The sequence below is a fragment of the Meriones unguiculatus genome (assembly GCF_030254825.1).
Source record: "Meriones unguiculatus strain TT.TT164.6M chromosome Y unlocalized genomic scaffold, Bangor_MerUng_6.1 ChrY_unordered_Scaffold_35, whole genome shotgun sequence".
Classification (NCBI taxonomy): domain Eukaryota; kingdom Metazoa; phylum Chordata; class Mammalia; order Rodentia; family Muridae; genus Meriones; species Meriones unguiculatus.
The window spans coordinates 617,239-630,751 of NW_026843712.1; the positions used below are offsets into that span (position 1 = coordinate 617,239).

A 13,513-nucleotide genomic window follows, 5' to 3' on the forward strand; every position below is an offset into this window, starting at 1 on the left:
ATGGCAGAGGCTGATCCGCCTGGGAAAATTTTCATAGGAGGCCTCAACCTCGAGACCAAACAAAAGACTCTTCACATAGTATTTGGGAGATTTGGACCAATAGCACATGGTAACACTTAAAATCCAAATATATGTCTCTTCAGAGTAAATACAAAGTATTTTTATTATATGTTTATTCTCAAATCATATGTAATTATTTTATAATATTATGTTTATTATAAAAGTAGTCATTTGCCAGGCATGGTGCCTTATGCCTGTAATCCCAGCACACAGGGAGCCAGAGGTAGGCAGATCTCTGTGAGTTTAAGGCCAGCTTGGTCTACAAAATGAATCCAGGACAGTCAAAGCTACATAGAGAAGTTTTGCCTATAAAAAAAAAAAAAGAAAGAATGAAAAATCCTCACTCATTGTATTGGATAAAATGTTGCCTGCGGTGTGTGTTTTTCCATGTGCTCTGTGGATTTATGGCAAAAAATACAGAAGCTAGCTGTATTAAATTTTTTCTCTGTTGATATTGAGAATACAAGTAAGATTGTAAAATGTAAGATATAATTTTATTTAAGATTTGTCTAAAATGAACTTATATGGTGTTGTGCCCATGTGTTAATTACTCAAAAAGGTCATATGAGTAATTAACTTTTAATGAATTGATAATTAAAATAGATTAATTTATATGTAGCTTTGTAAATTAGAAATGTTTATATATTACAGTTATTTTGATGAGAGATCGGGAAACTAAGAAGTCTAGAGGATTTGCTTTCATTACTTTTCGACATCCTGCAGATGCTAAGAATGTTATCAAAGAAATGAATGGAGTGGTAAGAATGTAGTAAGAACATACTATTTCTGTTCTGCAGTTAATAACATTAGTTTTATGTGTTCAGTTTGTTAAAATCTGAGCAAAAGCTCTTTGACATTTTTGGTTTTACTAAGACCAAAATTATGATTAGTAGAATATTTAAGCATTCACACATACATTAAATATATTTCAGGTTTATGTCCCACTTTAAGAGTAAATTGGATATAATTTTTAGAAACAGAAAAAAGGAAATACATACTATGGAAAAATTGGAAGAAGCTGTTTTTGCAGTTCAGGGAAGAACTTCTGAAGGAAAATATTCCAGAGAAAGCTATGTTTGAGTAAAATTTAGCTCCAAACAAATCACAAGTATAACAAACATCAGTAAATTCAAATAGATTTTTTTTATTATCAGAATAATTAATACTTACTATTATTTAATTTGTGATTGTTTAAATAAACTAGAGTTTCTTCCTCAATCCTAGTTTATTTTTACCAACTTGGAACACACTTTGTCTTTCAAAAATAGCCACATAAAAGTGATTTTAAAGGGGGAGTCCTCCTCCCTGCTATCTGACCCTAGTCTATCAAGTTTCATAAGCCCTGCCTGGATTCTCTTTCTCTGTGGGCTGGCTAGGTTGCCCCTAGGGGGAGGTGACCAGAGAGTAGACAGAGTCAGAGACTGCCCCTTATTTCCTTACTTGAGAACCCACATGGAGACTGAGCTGCCATGGGCTACATCTGAGCAGGGGTTCTAGGTCATCTCTATGCATGATCCTTTGTTGGTGCATATTCTCTGCAGGTACCACCTGACCACCTTTAAGTGTACTAGGGAAGGGGAATAGGAGAGGGAAGGAGGATGTGACTTGGAGGAGATGATGGAGGGGCTATAATAGGGATATAAAGTGAAGAAATTATGTGTGTGTGTAGATAGATAGATAGATAGATAGATAGATAAATGTATTTATTAACTTTAAAGCAGTGTTTTAGAGAAGTGATTTCAACATATATATATTTTTTTATCCTGCATCTAAAATTCTAGAAATTTCATATCCTTTAGCAGTTTCTTTAATGTGAAACACTACATTTTTTAGGTATATTTTTGCAATTCTTTGTCTTAACATCTTTCCAGAAACTTAAAAAAACTGTTTCTGTTTTTGGTTTTATAATTTTATCATTTTGCTTTCTTTTTTTCCCCCGCCTTCTACATATCACATTCTTCCATATATATTTATATTTCCCTCACTGTCTTTCAAATTCATGGCATCTTTTTTCATTAATTGTTTATTGTATACATATGTGCATATATATATGCATTCCTAAATTCTAAATACAACCTGCTCAGTTTGTATGTTTCCTGTATGTATATTTTAGGGCTTATCATTTGGTGCTGGATAACCTACTAGTGTATTTTTCCATTCCCGGAAACTTTTATGGTTCTTTTAATTTGGGGGCTCACAATATGCCATTATGTATTTTAAGCTGTACTTTGCAGATTGTAAAATACCACATTTCCTGTTTTTGTCTCATAATTTTTTTCTTTCTAAAAAAATGAACTTATTTGTGTGCATTTGCTTTAAGCAAAGAATATTGTAAAACTTCACAGTTGATGCAGTAAAAGGTAAAGTATATAAATAGTTAAATAAAAGTATATAAGTTAAATATTTTCTTGGTCTTCTTTAGTTTTTGGATGGAAAAAAAATTAAAGTGGAGCAAGCCAAAAGACGATCACTTGAAAGTGGTGGTCGGCGGAGACTACCATCCAGAGGTAGTTCAAGAATTCTGAAATGTGGAAGAGGAAGAAGTAGCAGAGAAAGACGTCCTTTTCGTAAAGGAAATTTGGGTAATTTTACATAGTGGAAGCAAAATTTATGACTGAAAATTTGTAAGATAATATACCCAGAACTATTTCAAATTTTATTCATATTTTTATGAGTAGGATAGTTACTTTTAGTTAGAAAAATCATTTCAAAGGAATGTAGGATTAATATAAACAACTGTCATCTTAATTTACAATTATTTATAGCTTAGTGTACATTGCAAAGGCATTCAAGGTTTACAATACATTTATATTTGCCCTTATACCATGAAAAGAATTCTGCAAGATTTATTTCTTTGTTTCATTTTATATACATTGGTATTTTACCTTCATTTTTGTCACTGTGAGTGTGTCAGATCTTGGAATTATATAACAGTTATAGCCATGTGTGTCCTGGTAGTTGAACCCAGACCCTCTGAAGAGTGGTCACTGCTCTTCACCACTGATCCAGCAAGATTCAAATCTAATAATGTTCGTTAGTTTTGTACTTTAGAGACCAGAGTTGGGTGAGTTGTACTTCTATTTGGGAAGTTAAAGCAGTAGTCCAATAAGAAAATAAAATTGATTTAAAATATCCAGAACTCAGAAATGTTTATATCAAATACTATTGATTAGTCAGTATTTGTTGTTTATTCTTCTGAAACATTTTGATGACAGTTTGGTATATAAGCTTGATGAACATAAAATACTTCTGGAATTATCTAAACCTTGAGTTTCTCAAAGGTGTTCCTAACTCTGGAACACATTAAAAGAAACACTGATTTCTTAGTGTATACATACTAAACTTTGCTTTATGAATCAGAAGATGATGACTCGTTAAAATGGATATAGGTAATGGCCAAGAATATTTTGTTAGTTTTTGAAAATCAATCCAAATTTTGTTTAAAAAATTCTGTTTAACTTAACTAACATTAAGTAACCAAGTGAGGGCTGTTTGATAAAATAGGTCTTTCACTGACAGGTGGTATTTTCCTACATAGATTTTTTAAAAATTTTTCTATTTATTTTTATTTTTTGTGATTGGTATTTTGTCTGCATGTATGTCTGTTGAGGGTGTTGGATCTTAGAGTTATGGACAGTTGTGAGCTGCCATGTGGGTTTTGGGAATTGAACCCGGGTCCTCTGGAAGAACAGTCAGTGCTCTTAACTGCTGAGCCATCTCTCCAGTCCCCCAGATTTGTATTTTATAATGTTCTCCAAATGATCTTAATAGTTAAATCTAACAGTTTTTGTGAGAAGACTCATGTATAAGACTACATGAGAATTTTATTAGAATTATATTCTAGTTGGGAATTAGAATATATATTAAAATGTTTTCAACTAAAATGTTTTTAAAATATTCAATGTGTGTTTCGTAAACAGTACTACTGTGTAAATTACAATATTTGTTCAGCATGTCTGTGTTTGTTGACATTTGGATGACAGTTTATCTCATAGATGACCATGCAGAGTATTATTTGACCCTGTAAATAAATAAAAATTAGTCTAGTCTTCCTAATATTTTATTTGCATTTAAGTATATTTAATCGACAAATTATTGTTTCCCCTTCACTCTAGTTCTCTGCCATTTCTTTCAACATAGTATAGTGTTTAGATAATACTATAAATTTTCAAAGTGCTTTTTACCTACAGTTTGAATTATACTTACAAAAAGGAGATTGTAATTTCTACTAAGTTAGAAAAAATATTCATATTTAAGAATTTAGTATTGTTTAATAAAGGTTTACAGGTTGATAATTAAAACCCTACTTAGTGAATTATTGGTGCCCCTTGGCTAAGAAGATGTTTCTTTAAATGCAGATAATGATGGATTTGCTCGCAACTTTGATATGAGTTCTCCTCAGAGATACTTTGGAGTTAAAAGAAGTCTGTCTTCAAAAGGTGAAGGTCTTTCTCCTAAAAGATCTGCTCGTGCTCTAACAAGAAGCAGTGCTGAACTGAGAGCACGAGGTAAATACATGCTTAATAATAATTTTTCTAGAGATGTTGTTAATGAGAAATGAGAAATTTAACCGTTTGCCTGTGGATTTTTCCCATTTACTTATTTATTCATTTTACACCCCTGTCATGTAGCCTCCTCCCTCCTCTCTCCTTCAAGTCCTGTCTCACCTCCCCTCTTCTGATCAACCTATTCCCTTATTCTCAGAGAAGGGGAACACTCCCTTTACATATCAACCTGCCTTGGCACATCAAATTGCAGCAGGAGTCAATACATTTTTTTTTTCCACTGAGGCCATACAGGGCAGCCGAGATAGAGGAATGGGATCCAAAGGCAGACAACAGAGTCAGAGACAGCCCCTGCTCCAATTGTTAGGGGACCCATATGATACCAAGCCGCATATTTGTGCAGGGGTCCTAGGTCCAGCCCATGTTTGCTGTTTGGTTGGTGGTTCAGTCTCTGAGCCCCCCAGGGTTGACTCCGTAGGTCTTCTTGTAGAGTTCTTGTCCCTCTCCTTTCTTCACTTATTTCTTCCACAATTTCCCCTGAGTTCTGTCTAATGTTTGACCCTGGGTCTTTGTATCTGTTTCCATCAGCTGCTGGATGAAGCCAAACTCCTCTGTGCAAGTTACATATGATAGCAGAGTATTTTTAATAGTGTCAGGAATTAGCTCTCTCTCATGGTATGGTTCTCAATTTTGGCCATTCCTTCAGTCTCTGCTCCATCTTTATCCTGCACATCTTATAGGCAGTACAAATTTGGGTCAAAGGTTTTATGGCTGGGTTGGTGTCCCTGTCCCTTCACTGGAAGTCCTACCTGGCTAGGAAGTGGTCACTGAAGCTCCATATCCTCTGACGCTAGGAGTTTTAGCTTGGGTGACCCCCATAGACTTCTGGGATTGTAAACCTATCTGTGGTCTCCAGATCATCCCAGAGATACCCTTCTGACTGATTTTCATTCTCTCAGCCTCATCCTTCACTCTTCACACACTTACTCTCCCCATCCTCTGCTCCACTCCCCATCCTTCTCACACCCAGTTCTCCATCTACCTCTGATGTTTATTCTGTTATCCCTTAAGAGTGAGATTCATGCACCCTCCCCTGGGTCCTCATTTTTACTTCTTTGGATCTGTGAATTGTAGCATGGTTATCCTGTATTTTATTTGCCTATGGATACAGTCCTGTAGGACACACACATGGATATAAAAAACAAAGATTTTATCCGAAGATTTTAACCTCGATGATAATGAAATTTGAATATTAGGGAATTTTAGGTGATACAGAACCAACAAGTATGTGGTAAGCAATATGAGTGAAGATCATTAAAAATGTATGATAGGTGAAATAATGAATAACAAGAAGAGGACAGATTAAACCGTAAATAAAAGGGATACTGATGCTTGATTACAGTGACAACAGTATGTTTATATCAGATTTATAAGGAACAGTTATACAGCTTTGTTCAGGAAGGGAGTATGCCAGAATATAACAAAGTAAATGATTAACACTTAATTCTAGGCAGGTGTAGAGGTTGATCTTGTCTTAAGATATTTTAAAAGGTTTTTTGAAAAGAAAAAATCCATTTAAATTTGAAACATCTGCAACTTAAAATACTTGTATAACATTTTTACACTTAATGTCCAGAATCACATGGGAGAGAGATTTCTAGAAATAAGCCAGCAAGAGAACCAGTGTCTTCAAGAAGAGATGAGTATCCACTACGAAGAGATGAAGGCCATTCTTCTAAAGATAGGTAAAGGAAAATAGCAAAATGGTTATAAATTTCCCATTGTTAAGGTAAAATGTTTTAACTACTTATTGTTTTCATAGCATATAGAAACCTCTTATGTAATATCACATCTTTCATAATCCATCTCCATTAAAATTACTTTCCAGGGATAGTGAGATGTCTCAGCAGGTTAAATAACCTGCATGCGGCCTGAGGAGTTACCCAAATGCCACAAAGTCTCAGAAAAAAATATTTGTTTTTGCTGGGTTCCACATAATGGCAGGTGCACACACACATTTATCATAAGCTCAGAGTAAATAGAAAATGCATACAAAATGCAAACTAGTTCTCTAGGCCAAAAAGATGGCTCCAAGAGCCAAATATTTTCTTGTAAGATGAAGACATGAGTTCATACACTCAGAACAAATTAAAACAGGCATAAAGCTTATTTTCTCATCTATGTTGGTTGTAGGCTCTCATGGGCCTGATAGGCTTATGAGGCAAAATTCTAGGACGGTTTTAAAGAAAATGTGGACTATACCTCAGAACCAACATTTGAAGCTGTCTTTTGATATTTACACTCACTATCTGCATGTGTCACCTTATTCACAATACCCAAAACAAGTACTTCCAACTATGTATTTTTTATTCTGCATAAAATGTTAATGAATCAAACAATATATTCTGGTTTGAAATCTTTTTATTTTATTTTTAATACTACTTATAGTTTGTTAACTTTAAGGTATACTCTTTACTAGTATTTTCAGATTTAATTTATGAATTTATTACATGCTGTTGCATGTATGTAATTTTAAGGCTATTTGTGGTTTTGTGGGATAGCAATGCTAGGGACAGTTATACACAGATATTAGAGTTTATTTTCAGTTAAAGACTACTGCAGTTGAATTGCTGGGTAATATGGTAGTGTATTATCTGTAACTGTGCCATCTTATATTCCTATCAGTGATGCCTCAAGATTTTAATTTTTAAACATTCTGTCCCTCTCCAAACACTGCATAATCTGCCTTTGTTAAATTTTAGCTATCCTTACAGTTATAAGTATTTCATTAGCACATTTTATTTGCATTTATTCATAACTATATTGAGTAATTTTCATGTACCAGTGTCATGTTTGGATCCATGTTCTTGTCTTGCTTGGAGAAGTGCCCATTCATATGTTTTTCGAGATCCCTTGGATTCATTGTTTAACTAGCCAAAGCTAATTTGCCAGCCAGGACTGTGAGAAACTCTCACCTAAAGTAGGATAGTAATTTCTTTTTCTTAAGTTATTCAAGGAGAATTTATTCACGTCCACAAGACACCAAAGAATATGCATCAACATCTAGAGGATACCACGATTATGGCTGTCACAGCACTCGGAATGAGCATGCATCTAAAGTCCTCAGGTATTACAACTCTTATGAAACGTGTTGCTGAAATTGTTAATTCTTGTGTTAACTAAAACTTTCTTTTAAAATTTAGTGAACATGTTGGCTATAGTGGAGGACGTGATAGAGATTATTCTGAATACTCTAGTGGAAGCTCATACAGAGATACATATGAAAATTATGGTAAGAGTCCTATTTTGATTTAATAAATAAATTGCCATCCTAGTGAATTTAGTACATACAGAAAAATGTAACATGGGAATAGATTAATTAGGGAGCATTTGCAGTATTTCTAATTCCTGCCTTCTTAACTGATTTCTGTTAACAGTAAATATGCAGGCTTATATTATTCTGTTACATGAAAAAATTAAAATAATGTCCATGCTTAATACTATGACTATAGAGATAATAATCAGTTGAAATTCCAGCTCATTTCCAGAAAATGAAAAGCAACATTTCTAAGTGTTTGGAACTTAAAAATCATGATATAATAATAATTTAAAAACTTTACTGGTTTCTACTACTCTAGGAAGCTTCCGTGAGGCACCATCTACAAGAGGAAATTACGGTGGAAACAACCGTTATGATGACCATTACAGCTCACGAGATGGATATGGTGGAGGTCGAGAAAATTACTTAAGCAGCAGAAATGATATATATTCAAGTAGCTATGAACGTAGTGGTAGACAAGGAGTATTTCCACCTAGTGATAGGGAATACCCTGAGCATGGGGGCAGACAACGAAGGCATTCACCTATGGATATGCTGTATAGTGCTTCTTATGAATCATATAGTAGCACCTCAAGATTTGGGGGATTCAGTGGAGGTCGTGGAGAGAGCAGATATGAAAGTGGAGACAGATACTAAGAGTCTGAGTTTGTATACCAAACTTCATTTTCCAGAAGAAAATAAAATGTTACTATGTTCTCTAAATACTAAAATAAATAAGTTGATATAGGAGATGAGGAATTTATTAGCCTCTGCTGTGTTACCTAAATACTGAAATACATTAGTTTGGGGGAAAGTAAAATATATTAACTTTCCATCCATGAATTCATCTAGAACTTAAGATGAGAAAGATATAACTGTTCAAAAACAATTCATTGTTAGAAAAAAACTTGCTTGTGTTAATTGAATAGAAATTAACTAGAGATTTAAGTATTTGCATTGTTAAAAAAACTGTCAATTAAAATAGAATTGAAGTGCCATTGTCTTGATTTTGCTGTTGATTAAAAAAGGCCTTAAAACACCTTTAGAGAATGAATCCAAACTAAAGTTTAAGAATTTTTTTTTTTCAATGCAGTTTATTCAGAAACCTTGAACAATCCTCGGACCCCGGGGAAAGCCAGCCCACAGCTTAAATAGCCTCTGGGTAGCCAACCCAGGCGTGCCACGGGGGCAATGCAGATAGGTCCACATACATGGAAGCAAGCCAGATCCTCAGCCTTAGCCAAATGTGGAATTGTTCGTGACAGAGAGCAGTCACCATCAGGAAGGTGGAAGGCGGAAACCAGCTCCATCTTTAAGGCATAGCATTCCGCAGCTCTCTACAGTTCCCCCTTTTTGTTTTAGACGCATCAGGCAAGAGTAGAGGTCTGATCTCTGATATTAGAAATAAATTGGGACTTTGTACAGATGTTCATTTAGGTGTCATCCACCCAAAGAGCATCAGACCCGTCCGATACCTTTTTCTCAGAGGCGGGACCTGGGGCATCAACCCGCATGCAATCAGACATGCTCTTCTCTGGGTCCAAAGCGGCTGACCCTGAGTGCAGTGCTTAGCCTCACATCCTGAGCGTATCATTTTAGCTTTTTATGGTATCCAACCATGCTTGGGGAGAATGTCCTGCTTCAATGGCTGTAAAGGCCTGAAAAGTTTAAGAATTTTAAGAGAAGTTGATGTTATATGTAAATATATTATTGAATATGGTACCATTATAATATCTATAAACATAGATTGTACCATAAGCATACCATTATAATATCTATAAACATAGATACATGAATCTACAAAAACACAGAGAAGGAGAATACACCAGTGTGTCCTATAATTCTGCATATCCACTTGTTTATGTACCGTATTCCAGGTATAACTTTTCTGACCAACTGGAGAGATCACAAAGTGTTAATATATGTGGCCTTGGTGTTGGTAGAAGAAGCCACACGGAAAGAGGGCAATCCTAAAAAGTGAAAGATAACCACAGTGGGAAAATTGCTATACTGAAATGTGAAAGAAGAAAGGAAGGAAAGTAGAGGAAGATGAAAGGTCAGATGTACTAAGATTACCTTAGCAAGACCAGTTAGAATTTTTGGATTGCTAGTAGATTGGATGGATCTCAAACGTCTGTCACTAGGGGTTTTTCTCAGTGACAGATGAAAAAAAAACAAACAGGAATTGTGCCTATAATGGGACTAAAATTGTTGCATGCTGGATTGGAGAATAGCATCACAAAAGCCTCAGAGCCTAGAGATGCTTTGGAAATATTTGCAGCTCAGAAGGGGAGGTGCAAGAAGAGGACAGGAAGGAATACAGTAGCCTAGTTTGGCCTAAGGATGCAGGATTCAGAACCACGGTTGAGGGGATAGAGACAGATGAAGAGGTCTTAAGGCCAAGGCTGGGGTTTCCTCTGCCTCTGAGAGTGCCAGAGGCATGTGGGATGCTCAATAGCCATTTCCTCAAATTTGGAAATGTTTGCAGCAAAGGTGAAACTTACCTCATTGTCGATGGTGGTAGTAGTGCCAAGCAATTAGTGAGCCAGAAAGGTGATTAGGGATAGTGTCCCAGTGCAGTTTAGAGCCTGTGGAAGAGTACAGGCACCAGGAGATCATACCCAAGTCATGGCACCACTGTTAGTATTGCAGTTCTGAAGGGAAAGTTTTCAATGCAAGTGTTGCAGCTCTAAGGTATCCTGGCAGTTAGGAGCAAAGAATACCATGAAGTCACATCACACAACAAACTTCACACCACAGATTTATTGGTGTACCCGCTGGAGTGAACCTATTCTCGGTCGAACACACCAGTGTTAGAAATTGTGCAGGATGAGAGTTACACGGTGGGTTCACAAATCATGCCATGCGACTGGTTCCATGTGGGAGGTTTATTAGGGGAAAAGAAAGAGGTTGTAGAGACCGTCTCTGGACAAGGCAGGCGAAAAAGAGAGAGAGGAGGAGCTTCAAGTTCTCTCATTAGGTGACCCAGAGCATGCGGAGGTGGTTCCAGGTGACCAGCAGGTGATCTTCTAGGTGGCCTCACAGATGCCAGATAACCAGGTCGTCAGATCCCTTAGGGCTGGCTGTAGAGATGCCTGCTTATGGATCCCAACATTTCTCCTCTTTTTGTTTTATTAAAAAGTGAGGAGCTAGGAAGGGGTGATGATGGGGGGGGAGGGCACAGGGACAACTTTTGCTCTTCAAACTACTTCCTCTTGATTAGGGGTGTTGTCATTCTTGGGGTACAGCCAGTCCCCACCATCAGGGTCATTGTCATCTGGTTCTGTGGGCAGAGGTTGATAATCCTGTAGGAGTAACTGATTAATGGTTTTGTTAGAGAATTTTTGCTTTTGTTGTTGGAAGACTGTAGAGAGGAAGTTAATTAAGCAGGGTGCAAAAAGCAAAAGCAGAAAGAGAGCAAAAGAGGTTTGACAAAGGGCAGAATCTATTTCCATATGGGACTCTAAAAGACTCTAAAAGAGCTAGAGGCCTCAAGCTGTTCCCTTCATTTTTGTAAATCTGTCTAGAGTTGTTGGATTTTGTCTTTTACTATACCCAACTGGTTAACATAGAAACAGCATTCCTCCTGGAGGAAGATGCAAAGGCCAGCTTTTTTTTTTTTTTTTAGCTGAGATCCATTCTGCATCCGTTTTGAAGTAGTACTGCTGCCAGTGAATCAATCTGTCCTTGGAGGGTTAAGTATTGTGTGAGCCACTTGCTGAAGGTCCTGGATGAACTGGGAAGAAAGCTGATAAAGTGAAATGGCTAAGTCCTGCTGTCCCAGTCCTGAGAGCTGCCGTGATTCCTCCAACAGCCAGCAGGGACAGGGTTTGAATTGCCCTTTTATCCCACTGGGCAGCTATTGAGTCCACAACCAAGACAGGTAGGGGCTCCTTTTTGTTTATCACTCCCAGCTCAGGGAAGAGAAGTACCAGAGTGTAAACTCCTGACCAACGAGCAGTCAGATGACAGTAGACCTGAATGCCACAAAGAATCGAGATATTATGAGCAGTAGGGCATTGGGGTTGAGAACTTAGCATCCCTACAGAGTGTGTCCCAGACACCTTGAAACAGCTTGCCATGCTAACGAGGGTGATATGAAAAAGGTAGGGGGTTGTGGCAACATCAGAGTCAGGGCAGTTAGTAAATGGTGAAATGAGGTTGCTTGACAGAGTCACTGCAGAAGCTATCAGTGCTACTTCTGAGTTAGTCCCTGGTGGTCACATTAAGGAACTTGTAGGCTGAAAAAGGGAGATGAAATGACAGGTTTGTGTTATTTAGGAGAGGAGATATTAGGTAATGACCTTAGAGAAATGTTTAATTATCTTCTCTACTTCTCCCATTCCCAGGGATTGGGTAATTGGGACATATTTTCTCTGTATATGGATAGTACTTATGAGTAAATTGGTTGTGTAGGGGTGGTAAAGTTTTCCGACATCTGCTTCTCACCTGCAATCCCATAGGTCTTGGATGTATAAGAAGAGAGTCTTTTTGTACAGGTGAAGGAGCTTCTTCTTTGCTGGTGCGTGGATTTGGCAAGACCAGTATGGGCAGCCTCCATACCTGTCCAGCCATTTTTTGCAATGATCCTTTGTTTGATCAAAGAGGAAGCAAACAAAAATTCTATCAAATAAGAGAAGAGGGATAGATAGATGTAGGGATGATGGCTATTTCAATCGGCTCCCATAGAACAATTTCTTGACCCTATTTGGAGAGACTGTTTATTATCAATGATGGTTTCTTGAACCTCAAATCTCCATATGTAGGGATTACCTTGGACAGAAGTAGGCAAAAGGGAGAAGAGGAAAAATACATATCCAATCCAGCTTTTGTGGTGAGGCCTCATTTTTCAAGAACTGGAGACAAGGTGATTGATCTTGGCATCTTTTGGAGCTTGAGTTAGCAGGATCCTGTTGGAGTTTATTTATAGGAGGGGGATTATCTTGAGGAGAGGGTGAAAGGCTTGAGGTGGGATAGGTGAATCCAGTGAGGGAAGCACTCAAACTTAGCAGCTGTGGGAGTCACAAGAATCACCTTTGAAAGGGCCCTGCCATTTAGGAGAAAGAGTTGGGGAACTTTGGAGGGGAGAGAAAGAGCTGGTCCCCAATGTTAATAGATGGACAGGGGTTAGTGTATGACTGTGGTAAACAGTGGTCAGTAAAGACCCATAGAAGAGAATGGAGATGACAGAGTAAGGGAGTAAACAGGTGGTCAGGGAGAGGTGAGGATTTCGCTGAAAGACCAGGACTCCCATACATGAGCTCCCATACATGAGCTCAAAAGGTTAGATAGATAGAGATTTTTTCGAGAGAGCTTGTAGCCTGAAAAGGACCAGGGGGAGGAGTCTTTTATCAAATTGAAGTGAAGCTCTTGTGATAGTGTAACAACAGTGTTTTTTAAGGATTGTTTAGTTCATTCTATCTTTCCTGAAGACTGGGGATGATATGGCATACGGAATTACCAAGGAAATGTTAAGGGCTTTAGATAAGATCTGGAAAACCTGAGAAGTGAACTCAGGGCCATTGGCTGACTGGAGGGAAGTAGGAATTCCAAAACATGGGATAATCTCACAGAGAAGGAGATCAGAAACTGTTTGAGCTCTTTTGTTGGTAGTGGGGAAAGCCTCCAC

General features: G+C 37.3%; 1 protein-coding gene across 1 annotated transcript; it reads left to right on the plus strand.

The window, feature by feature from the left end:
* Positions 1-8,522, plus strand: LOC110540419 (RNA-binding motif protein, Y chromosome, family 1 member B-like). Its single transcript, XM_021627198.1, is given in 10 exon segments — positions 1-109; positions 712-818; positions 2,483-2,642; positions 4,419-4,568; positions 6,202-6,310; positions 6,502-6,503; positions 7,614-7,692; positions 7,769-7,857; positions 8,204-8,473; positions 8,476-8,522. Coding segments are annotated over 10 exon segments (1,122 nt in total).
* The last annotated feature ends 4,991 nt before the right edge of the window (positions 8,523-13,513 follow it).